This window comes from Physella acuta, unplaced genomic scaffold (assembly GCF_028476545.2).
Source record: "Physella acuta isolate Inbredline_101_S28 unplaced genomic scaffold, ASM2847654v3 ptg000800l, whole genome shotgun sequence".
NCBI lineage: Eukaryota > Metazoa > Mollusca > Gastropoda > Physidae > Physella > Physella acuta.
Window position 1 is genome coordinate 412,323 of NW_026732318.1, and position 23,852 is coordinate 436,174.

Below are 23,852 nucleotides of genomic sequence, written 5' to 3' on the forward strand. Positions count from 1 at the left end.
TGTCCACCCCATGATGTAATAAGGTAAATGTTTATAAAAAGGGTAACTCACTCCAGCTAAGCTCTGGTCAGTTTTGACCATGTCAACCCTACTAGAATGTCTACCCTACGACCTAATAAGGTAAATGTTAATCAAAAAAGGTAACTAACTCCAGCTAAACTCAGGTCAGTTATGACCATGTCAAACCAACTAGAATGTCTCCCTTATGATGTAATAAGGTAAATTTTAATCAAAAAAGGTAACTCACTCCAGCTAAACTCAGGTCAGTCTTGACCGTGTCCCCCCTAGCAGCTACAGTCCTCTGCATCAGAGATCCAGCCAAAATGTCAACAGAGCAGCCCAACAAGTCACAGACCTGATTCACCTCTGGAACAAAATGTAATTGCTATATAATCACCATTTTATCCCATTCAGCCCAGGAAATTTGGGGCAGATGAAGTAGAGTTCACCTGTTTCAACAACCTCTACATAGGAGGAGATATTGTGGTCAGCACTAGCCCAGCCTGCCTCAGTTTCCCAAACTTAAATCAGGCACTCATCAGAGCTGGGTAAACTCAGGGGCGTTCTCCAGACTAGAGCTCAAAATCCGAACTCAAGATTTTTGGGCTAGCAGTCAAAAGCTCTACCATTCAACCAATGCCCTTTGTGTTATAATAGTACATCTAAAGTAACTTGAAATGTCCATTGAATAACAAATAATTTAACCTCTCATTAGAAGTTCAAAATTAAAATGTATTTTCTTACAACTGTACAAAAAAATTGATCTAGTTTAGAGGAAACACCTAATCCATTGGAAAATTTTAATAGTACATTAAGGGTAAGGTCATTTGTATATTTGTGGTAATGCCATTTGTATATAACTGTAAATGCCATTTGAACATTAAGGTTAATACCATTTTTACATTAATGTTAATGTTATTTGTATATTAAGGTTAATGTTATTTGCATATTAAAGTTAATGCAATGCTACAATGAATGCATTACCATTAATGTTGACAACATCACAGCCATCAGTGCCATCTGCATTGATTCTTTCAGCAAACTCCACATTGCCAAGCTTTAGAATACTGGACAACAGCTGGAATACATTGTGGACTTCATCATTCCGGAACCCTATGATCTCCATACCAGTCTGAAACCAAACACAAACATTTTAAAGCACATCTCACTTATTACATAATAGGAAAATATTCTGGGTTTTAAACTTATTTCTCAACTCATTTGGAAATTTTTTTTTCACGATAATAGCTCTAAAATCTCAATTCTTCTTCTTCTTCTTTGTTCTTAATTTTTAGTGTTGGAAGGGATCGAGCCTTATCTGCCAGAGGGTTTGAACTCGAGACTTTTTTTTCAAATTTATCAACCATGAGGTTTTGCCGACTCCACTATGCCTCCATCACAATTAAGGATACATGTCAACTGGTTATGCGCCATTGAGGCCATTGACTCCAATTTCAGCCTGTTTTTCTTTTTGGATTTGCTTCCATAGCCTTTGTCCAACCAAGAACAAACTACAAGGCAGAAGTTGTTTTATTTTGGAGTTGTCTCTCCTAGAAGAGTGGCTGTCCCCAGCTAATGAGCCTCATCTGCCCGAGGGTTCGAACTCGAGACTTTTCGGTTTAGCAACCATGAGCTTTACTGACTCGACCCCTAGGGCTGGTTGATTTCTTGATTATTACTCATTTTAAATAAATTTGTACAAGAAAGCTGAGGGTAAACACTTAACAACACACAAAAAAGCAAAAAAAAAAGAACAACACAGTGGTAACTCTAAAATCTTCATTATCGTAACTCATTTTAAAAATATGTGTACACAATCACAGATGGTTAAATTAAATTAACAGCTCTTAAATTTCAATTGTCATAATTCATTTAAAATTCATGTATACATAAAAAGCACAAAGTAAACAAAAAACAACCTACAGTGACAGCTCTAAAATCTCCAACATCATCCCTTGTGTCCACCTCCACACATCCGCTCTTATTAAGGAAACTGTAGTTCTCAGCACCACGCACAAGTTTAAGGTCATCTGAGCACAATATAAAAAGAAAAGTTAGTCATAGTGGAATAATTTAAAACACTAAAAATGATCAGAGAATATGTGGTAGATCTATATAACTCGAGTTCAAATACAGGTTCAAGTAGTAGAATGTCTCAGAGTCTATCAGCTATGATGGGTACCTAACTCATGATAGGGAAAGTAAAAGCAGCTGGGAATAGTGCTTACTACACTACCCCTTCATATGCTGAAGTCAAAAAAATAGGGGAACTCTACTAGCCCCATGGGCAGTCAGGTTCAAAAAGGGAACTTTACTTTTTAATATACAACTAAAAATAAAATAAATATTAGATGAATACAGACAGGTGAATTTTTGTTTTTCTGGCCCCAATGAAAATATTGTGGACAATATTTAATGTTGTTATTTAAATAAGGAATGGTAATAACATTGTGCACCCATCAAGCACAATACAAAATAGCTCTGGAACACTTCCACTCACCGAGAGAGCTATCTGCCATGCCAGACAACATCTGATAAAAAATATGAAAACTTCTTTCCCCAGGACTCTGAGATGCAACTCTTGACTGTAGAGAAGAATAGCCAGTTAATTTGATGTTTTTGATACAATTTAACTTAAAAAAATTTCATTTTTTTTTTTATTCTAATATTTTATAAATTTTATTTTAAAAAAAACAACATGAGATTGACTTACTTTTTCCAGCAAATCTATAGGAAAGAAAAAATACTTATGTTATAATGGCGCAAAAAATACAATGCATTTTAAAATAGTCTACTTATTTAATAAGAATTTTATTTTTAAATTTACTATTTTACTCCTATTTATAAAACTACATGTGTAATGAAAGAGATGTATCAAATGTTGACTGAAACTTACAATTTGTGATAACACCTCCCACAGGGTCTCCTTTAAAATCAAACTCAATGTCCATGTATTTGCCCTGATTAATAAAACACAGTATTGAACCCTCTCAGCTTCAGAATTTTGTTTAAGAATCTTAACATTAAATATTTTAAATTTTTTATTTTAATCATGTCAGCAAAAAAAAAAAATCTGATGTTAATGTTTTTAACAAAAAAAAATTAAAATGTTTAATAAGGTTGCTAATAAAGTGTTCTTACAAATCTAGATGAGTTGTCATTTCTTGTTGTTTTAGCATTACCAAATGCTGCAGAAAAAAAACATTTAAGAAGTAATTAGTCTTTTTAGCAAACAATTGACTTCAAATAAGTGAAGATATTTGAACTAAGCTTAACAATTTGTTACCTTCTAAAACAGGATTTGACTGCAGCAGTTGCTCTTTGACTCTGTCGATATCTTGTCCCTTGCCTGAGACTTCAGCAACATACTGCATTATCACTTTACTGGCCTCTGCCATACACAAGTCAAACATTATTTAAAAATTGAACCAATCACTTCAGTTGAAAAACTACGAGTTAAAAAAAAAATGAAGTAACTAGATTCTAAACCCTAACATTAATGCCATTGATAACTAAATTCCCTATATTAAAAAAAACAAAACAAGACATACCTGTCTTTCCAGCGCCACTTTCTCCAGAAATGATGATACACTGGTCCAAATTTTTATCTCGCATCGATCTGTAAGCATCATCTGTGATTGCATATCTGTAAAAAATTAAATAAATTATTGTAGTAGCTGTGTTCAAAATTTTTGTTAACACTTAAAAGATAATGTTTGACATTATTATTAAATAGATAAGGCAAAAGCAGATGTTTATAACTATAGTTTTAAAATATTTTTAGGTGTGATATGAAAATATTAGGGTTGGGGACTGCTTTTATTATTTCCTAGACTGCTTCAACAGTCAGTCCACCCTGATCTTGAATGGAGACATGATTCACTGATAAAAATAGTTTCAGATAGGCCCATGATCATGTAAAATGTAATGGCTTAGCAGCTTAGTAAACTAAGGAGTTAGATCTACTTTAAATTTAAAGTTCTACACAATATCATATGACAAGTCACTGAACTTGAGTGAACATATGGCATGGCGCTATTATATAATTATATATTAGGGTGAATTTCCAATCAGAATTTGGTGCTTATTCTGAATATTCAGCTCTTCTTCCCCCAGCTCCCCATTCCCCAACACTTTTTTCTTAAAACTTTCTTTCATGAAAAGAAAAAGCGTTAATCTCAATAATTGCTTCAACACAACTAGTGTAACTCCACTTAAAGTATATTTACTTAATATTAAGTTAATATTGATAAAGGAATATAATTCATATAGATCTACGACGACGAAAAAATATTGAATCTAGTCTAGTCTAGCTGTTTTCCTTGACAACCGCGTGAAAAAAAGTTTTCAGACGAAGATTGTTTATTGATGAGAGTGATGGGCCTTGGTGAACAAAGCTCCCTTACATACAAATGAGGCTACTTGAAAAACAGAACTTTTTAGCGCAATTTCCATTCTGGAGAATTGCGTTTATTAACCCGTCATTTCTGGATGGATGGATGGATGGATGAATGTGTGTCCGCAGCTTTAAGTCGTATCTCCTCCTCAACGAAGCAATATCGATGACTAGTTCCAAAAGCAATTATGTTAAGCAAGTTACGAGGATGAACATAGGCTATAAAAATTCCGGGTTTCTTTCATGGATTTCCCAGAAAAGCCAAAAAATCTCGAAAAAAAGCAGTTTTTGGCCCATATCTCGGCAACCAGACCACTTAGCGACTTGAAACATGTACCAATCGATTCCTGTCATAATTTAGAACAATATTGCCGAAGAAAGTTTTCAAAAATATTCTCTCGTTCGGTCACAAATTTTAAAATTACATAAACACCTACAAACCGATTGTTCTTCTAGCTTGAACGCACCCCAACATTATACGTCAGAGCTATTTTTAGATAACATAAGGAAATTGCGCACAAATGTCACTAGACTTTTTTAATTAACTTGTTTTGTTAACAGGTGGAACAAAATAGATCTCTATGTGTGAAGACGAGTTTGATGTCAAATGTATTGAGGGACGTTGTTGCTATATGAACATAACAAAAACTTATTACAAATCTAAGCTACGGAACTGGTAGTTTTAAATCCCTCTACAAGTAAAAAAATGGTTTAACTATTTGACTGATGTTGATGATGCAATTTATTTACATTATCCACATTGCAATAACGTGCACTTGTGCATGGCATGTATAGCTGTACAAGACGAGACACACAACTTCAAAAGAAAAAAATCACTTTCTCTCAATAAACAAGTTTCTCACTATGTCAGAAACAGGCATAATAGTTATTCTAGAGATGGGGTAATTACTATTTTGAAAAAAAAAAATTACCCAAGATAATAAACCTGGGTTAGGGGGGAGGGTAATGACCAAAGGTCCCCCACCTTTGCGGGTAAGCTAATGTAGGCTGCTACAAATAACTGAAAAATTCGCTTTAATTTAAAATTATCTAATGGATTCTATTTTTAAAGTAGCGTGGCGTGTTTATATTTTACAGCGAATCTTAGCTTCAGCATAATATAGAAACGTTACCATTAATTTTTTTTCTCATCTTCCCAGAGATTGCGGTATCTGGAATAACCAGAAGCTGTAACGAGAGTTCGAGATTACGTGTGAGTTGACGTAATTATGTAAATAGCTACTGCGCCGTTGCTTTGGTATGCTTAGCTATCAAACAATTATGCGTATCGCATGTTTTTGTGACATTTTAACATCGCCGGGGGGGGGGGGGGGGCATGCTATAAACCTGTTGTCTGAAACTACTCTGTTATACTGTTAGCTTGTAGCAATAGGGAGTAGCTTCCCTTGGGTGGGTGAGGAGTACAAATCTAGGTTTTATTTTAGTACATTTCCTAAGGGGGGGGGGGGCATATCGAGCGAAATAGAAAAAAAAAGATGTTGCTTAGAAAAATGTACTTCTATCATTCTTATAATTGCCCTATGTGGGCCTACCAATCTAGTCTTTAATGTTTTTTTTATAAAATCAAAATTGATTCTTGTAAAAACTTCACGAAGCGTTTGCTAGACGTCAGTAATAGTAGGCATGCCACGACTTATAGTAGCCTACTGTATACGTTTGAGAATCCCAAGATTTATCCATTTATTTATATTAAATTCAAATTCCAATACAGCAGATAGGAATGCAAGTAACCACGATATTAAACACAAAAAAACACAACAACAACAAAAAACAACATACTCCTGTGAGTGTAAAAATAATAAGTTTGCATGAATTTTACATTTTTAAAAACTCATAAGGTTGTCTGTATGCCTAATTGAATTAGAAAAAAGTTCCACGACAATTCCAATATTAATTTAGGATAAAAACAATATGGAGTACGTCAGTCTTTACACGTTGGAGCGAGCTAATCAAATTTAACCATTTTTAAGGCATTGTAAAAAAGAAAAAGAAAAGTAACGTAAATTATTGAATAAGCTTGGAGCGGATCAACCACACCATACTTTTAGACTCGCTGTTGAACTCTTTCTTGCTGAAGTTACAAAAGCCAAATCGATTCCTGCTTAGCTTGCAGATTCTCTTGGCTGGGGGACATTATACTGGGGTGATATTTTAGACTGGTCGAACTGCTACGTGCATTATGTCAGACATTAGACGAGCATGTGATGGTAATGAGAAGTAACAAGTGGGGAGGGGAGTTGGCATCAATGGAGTGGGGAGGGAGATTGGGGGCATCTCAGAGGCGTAGCGAGGGGGGGGAGGCGGGAGGACATATGTCCGCCCCCCGACTTTAGGGGGCGCTAACGCCAAAATGGGTTGGAAAACAAATTGAAAGTTTGACGGGGGGGGGGGGTGCAAATCGAAAGTTTGAGGGGGGGGGGGTGGGTGCAAATCGACAGTGTTTGGGGGGGGGGAGGGTTGCGTTGCAAATCGACAATGTTTGGGGGGGGGGGGGTGCAAATCGACAGTTTGAGGGGGGTGCCTCTGGGGCATCTCATCTAAATAAACAGATTTCATTGATTTTTGTGTGTCAAATTGAACTGCAATGTATGTTGGTATTTTGATATTTCTAACATGTGAAATGTTAGAAATACGGAGAATAGTTAAATAGGTACGCACACGGTTTTATAATGAAATGGATGTATGTATAATCGCATATGTAACAATAAAAATTTAATTGTCAGGTTACCTGTGGTGTGGGCCGTGTGTGGTGTGGGCCGTGTGTGGTGGGTGGTGTGGGCCGTGTGTGGTGGGTGGTGTGTTCCGTGTATGGTGGGTGGTGTGGGCCGTGTGTGGTGGGTGGTGTGTTCCTTGTGTGGTGGGTGGTGTGGGCCGTGTATGGTGGGTGGTGTGGGCCGTGTGTGGTGGGTGGTGTGGGCCGTGTGTGGTGGGTGGTGTGGGCCGTGTGTGGTGGGTGGTGTGGGCCGTGTGTGGTGGGTGGTGTGGGCCGTGTGTGGTGGGTGGTGTGGGCCGTGTGTGGTGTGGGCCATGTGTGGTGTGGGCCATGTGTGGTGTGGGCCATGTGTGGTGTGGGCCATGTGTGGTGTGGGCCATGTGTGGTGTGGGCCGTGTGTGGTGTGGGCCGTGTGTGGTGTGGGCCGTGTGTGTTGTGGGCCGTGTGTGTTGTGGGCCAAGTGTTGTGTGGGCCGTGTGTTGTGTGGGCCGTGTGTGGTGTGGGCCGTGTGTGGTGTGGGCCGTGTGTGGTGTGGGCCGTGTGTGGTGTGGGCCGTGTGTGGTGTGGGCCGTGTGTGTTGTGGTGTGGGCCGTGTGTGGTGTGGGCCGTGTGTGGGGTGGGCCGTGTGTGGTGTGGGCCGTGTGCGGTGTGGGCCGTGTGTGGTGTGAGGTGTGGGCCGTGTGAGGTGTGGGCCATGTGTGGTGTGGGCCTTGTGTGGTGTGGGCCGTGTGTTGAGCGGGCCGTGTGTTGAGCGGGCCCTGCGTGGTGTGTTGTGTGGGCCGTGTGTGGTGTGTATAGCGTGAGCTGTTTATATGTGGGCCATGAGGTTCGGGCCATGTGTGGTGTGGGCCATGTGGGGTATGGGGCATGCCATACAAAGCCATGTGCTGAGAACACGTAGCCAGGATCAGTTTGACATTTTAGAAAAACCAACGACTTTACTGTAATAAATAATTTATTCCACGAAAGTAGTTTCCACATATTATCCAAGTATTCCATTTTTACCCACTATATATCTTAATGCTAACATTATCTAGTCGATAAAATAAGTCTAAGTCAGACAACAGAAATGTTTGAGACTAGAGCATTATATAACGATGGCGGAAATGCCCCGCCCTACCAAATCAATTGAGCGTCGTCTACTTGATATTATCATCCAAAATCTTCTAAATCTCGAGTTTTTTAAACTTTACTTCTAGGTCATTTCCCCCGTTCTGTTCGAGTAAAAAAAAAAACGTAGTCGAAATAAATTTTGAACAAAATGATATGTCTATAGTTTCGATAGCCGGCTGACGCAAATAAGTTACCTGTAAAAATTATTTCGTTCGGTCTACTTAAATGGGTAAAATATAATCCGTTTAATAGGTTTAATATCCGATTGATACAATAATTTACAAGTTACAGTTACTATTTTTCTAAAATAATGCCGTATAACTAGATAATTTAAATATAGTACCGATTTTAAACACTAAAAATATTTTTGAAAATAATGTTTCCTGCTTAGAATAATTAACATTTTTAAAATGTCAAATTAAAACGAATGAAAACGTAAACTAAAGAGGATGTTTACAGTAACTTTTTCAAAAAATGCGAGCCGAAATTGAGTGAGAAACTAGGTCGAGAGCTTATCGAGTTATGTCATGCAGACGCCGGCTTGTACATCTTTCCAAGATTTCACTCAGCCTACTAAATACTTATTAAAATAATTGCCAACGATCCAATGCGTAGAAATGCACAGGTGCAACGTCTGACTCTGGTTGCTAGGGGCGACCAGGGCGTGGCATGTCGCAATGCAACAGGTGGGAGTCGGATCAATGGCGGGAGGATACCTGTCGGAGGCAGACGATCGGCCCGGCAGCAGACGACACACCTTGATTTAATGCTCTCTAAATGAGGACGTACTCAGGAATTTTGGTAGCGTTAATAATAAATTATCGGGAAACAGCTCAACCTTTTTTTTTCCTTTTACATCATAAGCGAAATACGAGATTAAAAGAACATAAGGGCTAGTATAAGAAGATCTCGCTTGTTGTCAATTTTAGAACAGAAGTGGTTTACTTTTTTAAAAATAATGTAAATTAAGGTTTAAAAAGTATGAATTATGTTCTTAATAAAATAAAATTAACCAATTATAATTTTGCTTAGCCTACAAAGTGAAATAAAACACAAAAATAGCTAGTATAATTAAAGCAGAAAAAATTAAATAAATTGATTCTAGTTCTAATTGTAGTTATTATATAGCGAAGACGACATTTTAAAACAGTAACAAGATAACAGGTGCTTCGACGGTTCAGTGTAAACAACCAATGCGCTAACAAGAATGTTACAATAATTATCTACACCATCCTTAGTAAGGGGGATAACAAAGGTAGGTGGGGCTAGGGGTAAGGGAGGGAGGAGGAAATGGAAATAAAAACGGATTATATTTGATAGTACTAGTTTCAAACAGTCGGTTTAATTTAATTATGAAAAAAATATACACATACACGGGGTGATTTTTGATCTGGTGTGACACGTATGACGTTTAGTAGATTTGGTGATGGGATAAGGATATCGCTGGGATAAGTATTGGAAGATTTGACGATGGGATAAGGATATTGCTGGTATTAATACTGCAAGTATGACGTTTTAAAAGATTTTGGATTAGGTTAGGATATCGTGGGAATAAGTATTGCAAGTATGATTTGGCGATGTTGTTAGGTTAGGATATCGCTGGAATAAGTATTGCGCTGGGATAAGGATGGAGTTGAGATAGTTACATGAAGTTCAGTAACGGTAATTATCGATTTCAGTAATGTTTGTTTCTATCGTTTATTAGCAAGCTGCTGCGTACAATAATAAATACAACCCGATGGCGCAGAGATTGAAATGTACAAGTTTAGAAAAGATTAAGACAACAGATTACTTTAAACTAAAACATGTAGAAATTCTTGAAACGGCTCAAAAATCATTAAAAATACTTCAGTATAGAGGACGTCACATATCTTGTATATTAAAACCAGTTATATGACATCATCTTTTTACGCTCGTGCCCAAGTCACATGGGGCAGATGACGTAGAGTTCACCTGTTTCAATGAGCTCGGGATAATGTAGTCAGCACTATGCCAAGCCGCCTTTGTTTCCCCTAGCGTAAGTTAGACGCCCATCATAGCTGGGAATGAACCCGGAATGAACTTGAGACTTTCGGGTTAGCAGTCTATTACTCTACCGTTAGGCCACGCCGTCCCTTATTATGTAGCATGCCACGTACAAACCTACCTCACCACATGTGAATAATTCTTCATAACATTTATATTTAAATAAAGTAAACAACTGCCAACGTTTCTATTTGATCTCAGATTTCCCCCCCCCCCCCCCCCGCAATATCAGGTAAACAATAAGATGGAGAAAGTTCAATGCCCAATGTTCTATGTTCCCTTCTGATTTTATCCAGATGCACTCTTACAGTCAATAACCACCTAGGGTACACCTCGCAGATGCACTTTACCCAACCAAGAACCACCTAAGGTACTGCTCGCACATGCACTTTACCCAGCCAATAACCACCTAGGGTACACCTCGCACATGCACTTTACACAGAGGTGCACACAATTTTACCATTTTCTGCTTCCCCATGCCTTTAATTTCATGGGTGTTTTACTCTGTAATCTACAATACAACAGTGTGGTGTCGAGCGGAATGCAGTTGTGAGTGAGTGAAATTGGGGGGGGGGGGGGTGGAATTAAGAAATCGACACTGTAACTGAACCAGAAATTAGAGTCGAGCATACGATAAGCAAGAAGAATTTTACTATTTTGAAAAAAGTATTTCTTCACGTATTTTCTGGATAATTTAACAAACGTATTTGTAAACCACCCACTCATCGATAAAACACGTAGTACGTTTCGCTATGTTGTTTCCAATATAAACACTCCTTTTAAAGAAGCCATAGCCTACTTAAACGTTTCAGTTCACTGATAAACCTGATGCAGAAGAAAAGAAAAAACTGTATTGATTTCTAAAAAGTCTGCTTCTTCAGCTCCCCCCCCCCCCTCCCACACACACAACGATTCACTACCCCCCCCCCCTCCCCCAATCCCTTATATTGGCGCGTGCACCGTGTCCCAGGAGTCTGCCCGACACTAAGCCGCAAGATAAAATACTTCTGGTAAAGGACACCGTCTGGTTGATGATAGACATGGCCATGTTGATGGCATGATTTCTTAAGACTTGGATGAAAACCAAATCTACTGATTCCAGTTAGAAATCTATTGACGTAAGAAAGCGATACTAACAGCACCACAAAGTGCATTCTATGTTTGTTTCTGATTAGAATGAAACATTTGGTTGTACACCCGGTTTATTAAAACGAAGGTCCGCAACACATGATTATAAAAAAAAAAACGATCCAATTAATAAAATAAAGGTTATATACGTGTTTGATTAAGTCTTAAAGGTAATCTTTTTAATTAAAAAAAAGCCTAATAAATTCAGGGATTCGTTATGAGGTCATCTTTTTATGACATAAACAAAACGATTTTCTATTTACTGTTCATAATCTACAATAACGTTCACAGCTCCCCTCCGCCCCCCCCCCCCTACACACACCCCCACCACGTTCCAGAAATCATAAATGCATGGTCCATAGCTAGTTCGAGAACTTTCCATTCTATCAAGACAAATGTAGTTAATGTACGACCAGACGAAATAAAATCCTTTATACATTCCACACAGACTAATTAATTAGCGGAAATAAAGGTAAAAAACTAAAACAACAACCTTAGGCCAGAACTTAATTAAAATGTCACGTGCAACAGCCACACAGATTTTAATTAAATGTCTGGAGTTAGATGTTATTAGATAGTAACCAGCCTAATAGAATAACAACGATAAAGGTTTAACTGAAAATAAAAAGTGAATTAACTTTTTTTATATTGTTTTTTCTTTCTTTAACAATACCTTCAGCTAATAAGTCAAACATCTGTGTAACTAAAAACTCCGCCCACAAATCGTAACTAAATCTGGCCACAAAACGCAACTAAAACCCTGGTCACAAAACGTAACTAAAACCCTGGTCACAAAACGTAACAAACACCGGCCACAAAACGTAACTAAAACCCTGGTCACAAAACGTAACAAACACCGGCCACAAAACGTAACTAAAACCCTGGTCACAAAACGTAACAAACACCGGCCACAAAACGTAACTAAAACCCTGGTCACTAAACGTAACAAACTCTGGCCACAAAACATAACTAAAACTCCGCCCACACAATACTATGTTCGTGTTAATGTTCATCTTTCTACCTCCTTAAACCTTGAGTTCCAATATTTCTAACACACTGTATTCTACACAATTGACACTGGCCGGTAATTATCTTAATCATCACTTGACGTCAATAACAGCTTACAGCGATTGATCGAAAACTGACGTCTAACCCTAAACCCGGTAATTACCAATGGCTCGAGCTATTTTCCAATCACGTAATGTGAACTTATTATATTGAAATATAATTGGCTCGGTCTGGTTTTTTTTGAAGAGGTCACTTATCTCCCGAGGCTAGATTATCTAAGAGCTGACCTATCTCCCAAAGGCTGGATTATCTAAGAGCTGACCTATCTCCCAAAGGCTGGATTATCTAAGAGTTGACCTATCTCCCAAAGGCTGGATTATCTAAGAGCTGACCTATCTCCCAAAGGTTGGATTATCTAAGAGTTGACCTATCTCCCAAAGGCTGGATTATCTAAGAGCTGACCTATCTCCCAAAGGCTGGATTATCTAAGAGCTGACCTATCTCCCAAAGGCTGGATTATCTAAGAGTTGACCTATCTCCCAAAGGCTGGATTATCTAAGAGCTGACCTATCTCCCAAAGGCTGGATTATCTAAGAGTTGACCTATCTCCCAAAGGCTGGATTATCTAAGAGCTGACCTATCTCCCAAAGGCTGGATTATCTAAGAGTTGACCTATCTCCCAAAGGCTGGATTATCTAAGAGTTGACCTATCTCCCAAAGGCTGGATTATCTAAGAGTTGACCTATCTCCCAAAGGCTGGATTATCTAAGAGTTGACCTATCTCCCAAAGGCTGGATTATCTAAGAGTTGACCTATCTCCCAAAGGCTGGATTATCTAAGAGTTGACCTATCTCCCAAAGGCTGGATTATCTAAGAGTTGACCTATCTCCCAAAGGCTGGATTATCTAAGAGTTGACCTATCTCCCGAGGCTAGATTATCTAAGAGTTGACCTATCTCCCAAAGGCTGGATTATCTAAGAGTTGACCTATCTCCCGAGGCTAGATTATCTAAGAGTTGACCTATCTCCCAAAGGCTGGATTATCTAAGAGTTGACCTATCTCCCGAGGCTAGATTATCTAAGAGTTGACCTATCTCCCAAAGGCTGGATTATCTAAGAGTTGACCTATCTCCCAAAGGCTGGATTATCTAAGAGTTGACCTATCTCCCAAAGGCTGGATTATCTAAGAGTTGACCTATCTCCCAAAGGCTGGATTATCTAAGAGTTGACCTATCTCCCAAAGGCTGGATTATCTAAGAGTTGACCTATCTCCCAAAGGCTGGATTATCTAAGAGTTGACCTATCTCCCAAAGGCTGGATTATCTAAGAGTTGACCTATCTCCCGAGGCTAGATTATCTAAGAGTTGACCTATCTCCCGAGGCTAGATTATCTAAGAGTTGACCTATCTCCCAAAGGCTGGATTATCTAAGAGTTGACCTATCTCCCAAAGGCTGGATTATCTAAGAGTTGACCTATCTCCAAAAGGCTGGATTATCTAAGAGTTGACCTATCTCCCAAAGGCTGGATTATCTAAGAGTTGACCTATCTCCCAAAGGCTGGATTATCTAAGAGTTGACCTATCTCCCAAAGGCTGGATTATCTAAGAGTTGACCTATCTCCTGAGGCTAGATTGTCTAAGAGTTGACCTATCTCCCAAAGGCTGGATTATCTAAGAGTTGACCTATCTCCCAAAGGCTGGATTATCTAAGAGTTGACCTATCTCCAAAAGGCTGGATTATCTAAGAGTTGACCTATCTCCCAAAGGCTGGATTATCTAAGAGTTGACCTATCTCCCAAAGGCTGGATTATCTAAGAGTTGACCTATCTCCCAAAGGCTGGATTATCTAAGAGTTGACCTATCTCCTGAGGCTAGATTATCTAAGAGTTGACCTATCTCCCAAAGGCTGGATTATCTTAGAGTTGATATATCTCCCAAAGGCTGGATTATCTAAGAGTTGACCTATCTCCCAAAGGCTGAATTATCTAAGAGTTGACCTATCTCCCAAAGGCTGGATTATCTAAGAGTTGACCTATCTCCCAAAGGCTAGATTATCTAAGAGTTGACCTATCTCCCAAAGGCTGGATTATCTAAGAGTTGACCTATCTCCCAAAGGCTAGATTATCTAAGAGTTGACCTATCTCCCAAAGGCTGGATTATCTAAGAGTTGACCTATCTCCCGAGGCTAGATTATCTAAGAGTGGACATATCTCCCAAAGGCTGGATTATCTAAGAGTTGACCTATCTCCCAAAGGCTGGATTATCTAAGAGTAACAGGTCATCTATTTCCCGAAGGCCGGATTAGATTATCGAACCGCACATTGTATAATTAAAGACCCGGATACAAAGATCTGCCTGTTTCAGAATTGGAACCAAGTGCTGTAACTCTAGTTCAATATCTGGGTAAATAAATCAGTATAGCCATGAGTTGAGTTGCAGGCATATCCTTACGTCACAACAATTACTATTCTACACAAAACTAATAAGTTAAATAGGCCTACTTTAACAAAAATTGTTGTTTTATTCAATTTGCTACATTCGAACCAAGTCGTGAGAATTACTATTACGTGATAAAGAAAACAGGACAATTCTATTTTCTTCAAGTAAAACAAAAAGCTTAGTTTCTTTCATTTACGAAAAAAAAAATATTTTCATGTTGCCCCCCCCCCCCCCACACCCCACACTAAGATAAAGCTTAAACATGGATCTAGCTGTGTTTTATTTATCAAGATGAACTTTAAGGAAGAGCTACCCGAAATAAAAACGTCTATAACCTCGTAATGAAAACTCTCGAAAATAAGTTTAAACAACGAAAGGTCGATGTGAACTATATTTCAGTTCATCATGGGAAGTAACTCAACGTAAACTATGTTTCAGTTCATCATGGGAAGTAATTTAGATCGATTGACCAAGACAGAGCAAACTTGTAATAATTGACGTTGTCGAATGATTGGTTAATCAGTGTTAAATGGGGACTGTCATGTTAGTATGAAGGCAATGTAAAATACTGAAACAAGGATTTAGAAATAGAATGTATAAATTCCAATATAAAGAATAAATCTCAGATTTTGGAATGTGTTTTAGTTAAATATGTCTATACATAAACAACGAGTAGAAGAAAGGTCAAGAGGTCAAAGTGGATGTAAACATAGACGTAATTACGCGAAAAAAATGTAGGGCTGTGTAAACAGGTAAATAAACCTTCATCAGGTAAGGTAAGACAACATGTTGTTATAGTCTAGCGCAGGTAGATGCCGGGCAGGTCAGGTAAGACAAATGTTGAGTGCCAGACTTGAATGGCTTGACGTGACATATTTATATGTGTGTGTATGTGTTTGTGAGAGGGGGGAGGGGGTGGGGGGCTAGTAGATGGTTTAAGGTGTCAGAGAGCTAAACATGACCAGCTGATGTGTGGTGAGAGTTGGTAGAGTGAGGCGGCTACACCAGTGTGTGTGTGTGTACGTGTGTGTATGGGTGGGGGAGATATGACACGAGTGTGAGGAGAGCTAGTCGGTCAACGTGACACTTAGAAGTGTGAATGGGGAGGGGGGGGGGATTTGCGTGACGTTTTCTTGTGGGGTGGGCAGAGACGGACTGACGTGACATACATGTGTGTGTGGGGGGGGAGGGGGGTGAGGGTGCTCATAGATTGGAATAAAATACCTGTGGGAGGTGGACGTAGACTGATGTGCCATACTAACATGTGTGTGTGTGGGGGGGGGGGGGGGGTAGACTGACGTGCCATACTTACATGTGTGTGTAGGGGGGGGGGTGCCAGTATAATGACGTGCCATACTCACATGTGTGGGGGCAGCTCGTAGATATTTCGACTCCTGTACTCTTCAATGACAGCGTGTGTGTAGAGCGGCAGTTTCTCGTAAGGGTTGACGGAGACCACCACATTACCGATGTAGGTCTGAGGAGGAGAGTATTGAATTGGTTTGGGTGTACATTGAAGACGAGGGGGGGGGGAGTGAATTGGCCTTTTACATGGTAGAAAGGGGAACTGGTCATTTATAAGGCAGAGAGGGGGAGATTGGTCTTATACGGCAGAGAGGGGGAAATTGGTCATGTTTAGGACAGAGAGGAGGGAATCGGTCTTTTAACGGGCAGAGAGGAGGGGGGGGATTTGGTCTTTTACATGGCAGAGAGGGGGAAATGGGTCTGTTACAATATAGAGACAGGGAATTGGTTAAGGAGGATGATTGTTCAACTTTTACATAGACAATTAAAGTTATGTGTCAGTTTTACTTGAGATAAAAAAGATAATATGGCCAAGTTCTACATGGTGGAGATGTGAAAATTGATAAGCTTTTACACAAGAGAGAACAAGCGAGAGAGAGAAAAAGCGAGAGAGGGAGAGAAGGAGGGAGAGAGGGAGGTGGGAAATTTGTCAACTTTTACATCCGAGGAAACTTAACGGCACGATTTCCTCTAAACCTGAGCTTAAATTTTGCAATCTCGGCATTTTATTTAATTATTCAGGTTCGTCTGGCTAAAAAAAACACGACTCTTTATTATTTTCTTTACCCCGGGGGATTAAATCTAATTTAAAAAAAATACAGCAGTGGAAAAAAAAACCTAAGCGAAAATAAAAACAGAAAAATAAGAAGTGGGAGACGAAAAAAAACCCACGAGAAAAATATCGCGTGCCACGCCTTATCGACTACCTGTTGAGGTGTACACAGCTACATAAAGTATCGGGTTTGCGCTGAACTTTGCTTCCCATATTGATCTGCATCCACCTGACTGTGACAAGACCTGCTGATGATAAGCCCACCCTAGCTCGACGGTTGGAGATCTGTATGTAACCGATTTTTCCATGACTTGGTAATTTCCCGATCACCCGACCCTAGTGTCGAAGGTTGAAGATCTGTATGTAACCGATTTTTTCATGACTTGGTAATTTCCCGATCACCCGACCCTAGGTCGAAGGTTGAAGATCTGTATGTAACCGATATTTCCATGACTTGGTAATTTCCCGATCACCCGACCCTAGTCCCGAAGGTTGAAGATCTGTATCTAACCGATTTTTTTCATGACTTTGTAATTCCCCGATCACCCGACCCTAGTGTCAAAGGTAGAAGTTCTGTATCTGATTTTTTTATAACTTAGTAATTTCCCGATAACCCGACCCGTCTTGGAAGTTGAAGATCTGTATGTAAACGATTGTTTCATGACTTGCTAATTTCCCGATCACTCGACCATAGCCCCAAAGGTTGAAGATCTGTATCTAACCGATTTGTTCATAACATCGTAATTTCCCGATCACCCGACCCTAGTGTCGAAGGTTGAAGGTCTGTATCTAGCCGATTTTTCCAAGGCTTGGTAATTTCCCGATCGCCTCAAAGGTTGAAAGTCTGTATCTAACCGATTTTTTCATGACTTTGTAATTCCCCAATGACCCGACCCTAGCCCCGAAGGTTGACTATCGGCATATAGCCTATAGCCACATGACGAATCTACGATCAGTCGATCAGAACACCGCAGCCTCAGAGGTTGATGATCTTCGCTTATATCGATTGGGCGACAATTATGTTTTGAACGGTAGGACTGGCATGCGGTAATTATCGCTTAACCTCGGGAAAAATATGATTACTGCGATGGAAAAGAAAATAAGAAAAACAAAATAATTGCAATCCAGAAATGTTAATCATGTGTGGTATTGACGCAGTTGGGTGGGTGAAAACGCGGTGATTGTCAGAACACACTTGTTATACTTAAAGGTCAGCAACAGGTACTACACTTAATTGGTTTGCTTAGAATTATGCTGAAAGTAGAGAAATCACTTGTTCTACTGCACATATCGTTTTTTTTTACATATTTTGGGTCACTTTGGTCGATTATCACTAACGTACAACGAGTGGGCGGGAATTGTACACACAATTGCACACACTAATATGTAAAGAAGATTAACCATTGAACGTAAATGAAGTAGATTTTACAATGTTTATATAGAAACATGCTTTTAATACACTGTTAATGAAGAAAAAAATATTGTGCAGTTCATTAGGCTTGTACAACACATTCTAAAAGTACATTTAAATAATTCAAATTAAAAAAAAATCAAGGTCGAGCGTCTAAAAATACACTATAGTAAGGAATTGATGAAATCTTAAAATATTGCATCAGCCTTTCTTCTGAGACAGCGCAACTCGCAGGACGGGTGCGATGATTTAAAAATAGCTTTGCTTTTGATTTGTATATTTTAAAGAGATATTGTATGTAAAATGCGAGCCAAGCTACCGATATACTTACATATATCTGCTGGTGTTTGAACCTCTCCTCCAGGTTATCAATGAAAGCCTCTTCGGTCATGGGGTCAAGCAAGACCGCGTCACTGACCCCTACATTGTTCTCAAAGATCTGCAGCGTTCCTACGTGGAGGGCCATTCTGAGGAAGACAAGTCAGTATACGTAAAGATGGTGTACGTAAAGATGGTGTACGTCAAGATGGTGTACGTCAAGATGGTGTACGTCAAGATGGTGTACGTAAAGATGGTGTACGTAAAGATGGTGTACGTAAAGATGGTGTACGTAAAGATGGTGTACGTAAAGATGGTGTACGTAAAGATGGTGTACGTAAAGATGGTGTACGTAAATCTGGTGTACGTAAATCTGGTGTACGTAAATCTGGTGTACGTAAATCTGGTGTACGTAAATCTGGTGTACGTAAATCTGGTGTACGTAAATCTGGTGTACGTAAATCTGGTGTACGTAAATCTGGTGTACGTAAATCTGGTGTACGTAAATCTGGTGTACGTAAATCTGGTGTACGTAAAGATGGCGTACGTACGTAAAGCGGGCGTACGTACGTAAAGCGGGCGTACGTACGTAAAGCGGGCGTACGTACGTAAAGCGGATGTACGTAAAGTTGATGTACGTGTACAGTGTTCATTGTGATTAGGGGTGGTAGAAGACTGGGGGTGGGGGAAAGTAGCGTTGTGTAAAAAAAATGCAAGCTTTACATTTGCTGATAAACGATTAATTTCACCCTGTCTGGCCAAGGTTCTTCGGTAGCTCTAAGCACCCTCAAATTTGACCAATGTTCTGTTACAGTTTTAAGCTTTCCCACCCCCCACCCCACCCCCAACCTGACCGATGTTCTTCTATAGTTCTAAACTCCCCCAAATCTGGCAAATGTTCTTCTATTGTTCTATTATCCTAATCTGGCCAAGGTTCTTCCATAGCTGCCAACACATACAATATCTTTTTACCCTTGCTGAGATAACATTCTGTATCAAGTGGAACATCAAAATGTCAGAGGTCAAAGTGCAAATGCCAGGCAAGAAAAAGAAAATCTCGCTCAAATGCTAACAAGCGGGTAAACAATGCCATCGATTAAATAGCAATTAGTGGCATGATTTTTTTTTCTGAATCTGCAAAACTTGATCTTGTACGCTGGAAACGTTTAAATGCGTACCTTTAATTCCCTTAGAGACACAGACTATTCTTTCCACCCACAAGGTAAAGACATGATAAACTGCCTAGTTATTTCTTATTTAAAAAAAAAACAATGACGAGTTTTTAAAGTAAAAACAAATGAATAATTGCTTCCACTGCGTGCTAGTATAGTTGTATTCATAATAAATGTGTGTTCATCACCTAATGCCGGTTTGATTTATCGATTATCGATAAGACGGTTGATGTTTTGTGTAACAGTGTAAACAAAAGATTTGGACCTTAGGTGCAACGTTGAATAGAAGAATTGTTCTGTGTATTGATTGTATTTACTTATTTAAATAAAAAAAAACGTGGGTTTAAAACTATATCGCACATCAACTCTGTTAAAACATGTACACACGACCCCTAGATCCCATAAAACGTGCTGTACACCTAGATGCCGTAAGACCACAAAAAAACCTTTCCTCTGCACATATTTGGTTTTTCTAGCTGATTAGTTCACACATACACGAGAACGCGCATTCAGTGCAACTGGGTGTGGAGTAGTGATCACTGTTTATTGGCACGGGGGGGGGGGGGGGGGAGGGGAGATCCACATTCGAAAACAATGCATTTTAAAATATAAAATTTTTTTTTACAAAGATTTAAATATTTGATATGCAAGTCATCTATATTTTAAAACATCTTTTAAAAAGAAATACTGATGAGGAACTTAGCCAGTAAGAATGTAATCGTGTGACCTGACTTCACCTATACAAATCCTGAAGTACGCTAGATTAAACATCGCGTGATCTGTTTTATTGCCTCACGTGCCGCTAACAGGTAAACCTACTGTCACGCTAGCCCAACGTAAACAAACGATCACGCCATCACAACATAAGCACCGCTGTCCAGAAATAGCCCATGACAAACGCGTTAATTATAAATCATCGCTGTTGCTGATAAAAGGTGTTTAAGATAGTGTGGCCAGTCTTACTTGACATTCTTAATTGTTAGTTCAGTAAATTAGTCTTATCGCGATCTGGCATCTGAAGATTAGAAGGCCGTATGAGAAATTTAAACTAGATTTAGCTTATTAAACTATTAAACTATGTAAATGTATGAAAACATTCATTATTTTTAAAGGAAGCAATGATAATCACTCGGCAAAGTAGCATAACTTTCTTCTTGAAAATGCATTTTTATAAAAATCACTCGAATGTAATGGTTATTTACAAGTTGTGTGCAGGTTGTGAAGATTTGGGTTACTTAGACTTGGTTTGTTCTAGAAGAACATGCTGATGTTCATTGTAGCCTACATTAGAAGTTTAAAGTAACCCTTTCCGTTAATCCTATAAGATATATTATGTTGTACACTTCGGTTTATGAAGGCACTGTGTACTTCTAGATGGAATGCAGCAAAATAGAATTCAAGTATCTATTTGTAAAAGTGTGTAGAAAGAGAGAGAGAGAGAGAGAGAGAGAGAGAGAGAGAGAGAGAGAGAGAGAGAGAGCGAGAGAGAGATAGAGGGGGGGGGGAGAGAGAGAGGGAGAGAGAAAGGGGGGGGGGGGCGCAAAAAGGACAATTTCAAAAGAAAGACAATAAATCAAAGTTTAAAGAGAGTAGTTAGCCGTAGATAAATTAGCTAAAAGCGAAACAAATGACACTGTCATAAAAGAAGGATAATGAATCAAAGTATGTCTAAAGACAAGAGATAGCCATAGACACCTTAGCTTAAAGCGAAGCAAACTATGACAACATAAAAGAAGAAGAATGAATCAAGCAAGTCTATAGACAAGCGATAGCCGTAGCCGTAGACAAGTCAGCTTAAAGCGATACAAATGACACTGTCGTAAAAGAAGAAGAAATCAAAGCAAGTCTAAAGACAAGAGATAGACACACTAGCCGAAAGCCAAACAAAACGCCAAGTTAATAGATGTCAAGAGGCATTGACACTAATGTGACAAGTGGGCGTGGTTGTGTGGTGACGTAGCTGTGTGATTTTTGACTTGGTCGTACAGATTCTGTGAGGTGGCATTTACGCCTGGTGATCGATTGTTTAAGTGCCTGATTATCATAACGATGACGTGGATGTAGGTTATATGCATACTTAATCAGCAGTTTCCAAAGTATGCATTGTGTACTACGTTGTAATACAAATTCCGGATATCAGAAGTTATTTTAAATCATGTACATTGATGATGAATACATGCTTTATAAAAAAAATAAAAAATAAATGCACCGTTGAAAAATAAAAATTAATCGAAACACCATAAGTTCTTGATTGTTCTAGATCAGCGGTTTTTAAAGTGGGTTCAGACGCCAGGGGTTCGGTGAGTCAGTCTCAAGGGTTCGATGGAGGTCAAGACACACTCCTGACTCTTATGATTCACGATCGGACTTTGTCAGGGCTGATGATACAACTATTAAGAAGGGTTTGGTGATAGCGCGAATGAAACTGGTGTGGTTCGGTTGCTCCAAAAAAGTTAATAACTAGTGTTCTAGATTTTTCTCTGGTGTTATTCAGTGCCTAAATACATGTGACTTCCGCATATAAAATGCCATATGCCCAGCGCGCTTTAATAACTGCATTATTTGAGTGTAGTTAGATGCCCTCGGTCTTTATATCTTACCAGAAGTATAGTTAAGCAATCCCGACCGACTAAAAATAAAAAAGATTATCTAAACATTTAATCTGTTGGTATAGTATATATAGTTATATATTTTAGCGACACGTTTTTTATTTAATAGAAATTTATTTAATAGAAATAACATAAGGACATACGGTTTACCTACACTAACATGTATAAAACGAATGTATTCTCGCACTGTTTCCTAAAAAAGAACTTGTAACAATGTTTTAATAACTGCTGGTTAGTTAATTTTGTTGCCTTTTTGTAATACCTTCATGACACCCACACGAAGTTATCAAATCCAACGATCCAGCTTGTTGATTAACAAAGAAAAACACGAACCGTTGTTTCCATGGCAACCATTTAAACGATAAACAAGATGTATTGTTGAGGTAGACAACTCATTTGACACTGTTTACAATGTAAGGGAGATCAGCCGTTAGTGAATCAACATCTAATATATAAGATTTTTACTGTAATCACCTGTGAACCCATTACATTAGACTGGTGATACCGGTTGTAAACGTAACATGCAAGACTATGGGAATAAATTATTCACACCGAATTAAGTTTCAAATCGGTTTGCCTTCCCAATGAAGCTAAATAATTTTTTTTTTATTATGCACACCAAACGTTTCTTAGATTTGCTCTTACAATACATGTTTTATTAGGCCATATAAAAATAGAAATCACTTTACGAAGACATTAAGTAAAGTGTCTTGTTTTTCTTTAATACTATCAAATTTATACAAGTGTTTATACTCTGCCAAAAAAAAAAAAAATACATGTATTCGCCCAGTAATCAGAAACATAACTTCATCCAAGCTCTACAAGTAAAACTAAAATAGGGCTGGTAAGTAGATCACCAACCAGTTACACGGCTCAATAAAACCTGCATGATCCATATAACTGGTTGGTGACCTACTTACCAGCCGTATTACTAACTTAACTTGACCATAGATATTGTCTTTTGTTATTTGACGTAACACATTGTAGAAAACGTAAATCTGAATACATACATTAACTTTACAATAAAATTTTCTCAAATATAAAAAAAAACTAAACTTCATAGACCAGACCACAAGTTAAAGGACGATACCAAAAAAACCTTACAAAGAGCACAGCGGGACGTTCTAAAAATAGCTCCGAGAAAACCCGCTGATTAGACACATACGCAAGTAAACACCGAGACATTTTTTTCCCCGGCTGGTTTTGATAACGGTGGCCAGGACAACTGGCGGTCTATTTTTAGACGGGACGTATCTGGCCCGGTGGGAGATACCAGGGGCGAGTGAAGCGGACGTTGGTCGGGCTGTTGAGTAATGTGGGAGGAATGTGGGGGTAGGACGTGTGTGTGTGGGGGGGGGGGGGGGTATCGTAAAGATAGGAGTTGACAGTGTGGAGGTAGACCATGATGCTATTTTATGGTTAAC

At 38.9% G+C, this 23,852-nt stretch overlaps 1 protein-coding gene across 1 annotated transcript in view; it reads right to left on the bottom strand.

Annotated features, from left to right (window-relative positions):
- LOC131951122 (unconventional myosin-Ib) overlaps positions 1 to 23,852 on the bottom strand; it is a 63,889-nt gene that overhangs the window by 19,253 nt on the left and 20,784 nt on the right. Inside the window, exons 2-12 of the mRNA XM_059313413.1 lie at positions 18,661 to 18,796; positions 16,203 to 16,318; positions 3,552 to 3,646; positions 3,287 to 3,391; positions 3,142 to 3,188; positions 2,897 to 2,960; positions 2,714 to 2,727; positions 2,501 to 2,585; positions 1,924 to 2,030; positions 985 to 1,132; positions 248 to 366 (exon numbers count right to left, since the gene is read on the bottom strand). Of these exons, the coding sequence (XP_059169396.1) occupies positions 248 to 366; positions 985 to 1,132; positions 1,924 to 2,030; positions 2,501 to 2,585; positions 2,714 to 2,727; positions 2,897 to 2,960; positions 3,142 to 3,188; positions 3,287 to 3,391; positions 3,552 to 3,646; positions 16,203 to 16,318; positions 18,661 to 18,796 (1,036 nt within the window). The remainder of the gene's footprint in view (positions 1 to 247; positions 367 to 984; positions 1,133 to 1,923; positions 2,031 to 2,500; positions 2,586 to 2,713; positions 2,728 to 2,896; positions 2,961 to 3,141; positions 3,189 to 3,286; positions 3,392 to 3,551; positions 3,647 to 16,202; positions 16,319 to 18,660; positions 18,797 to 23,852) is intronic.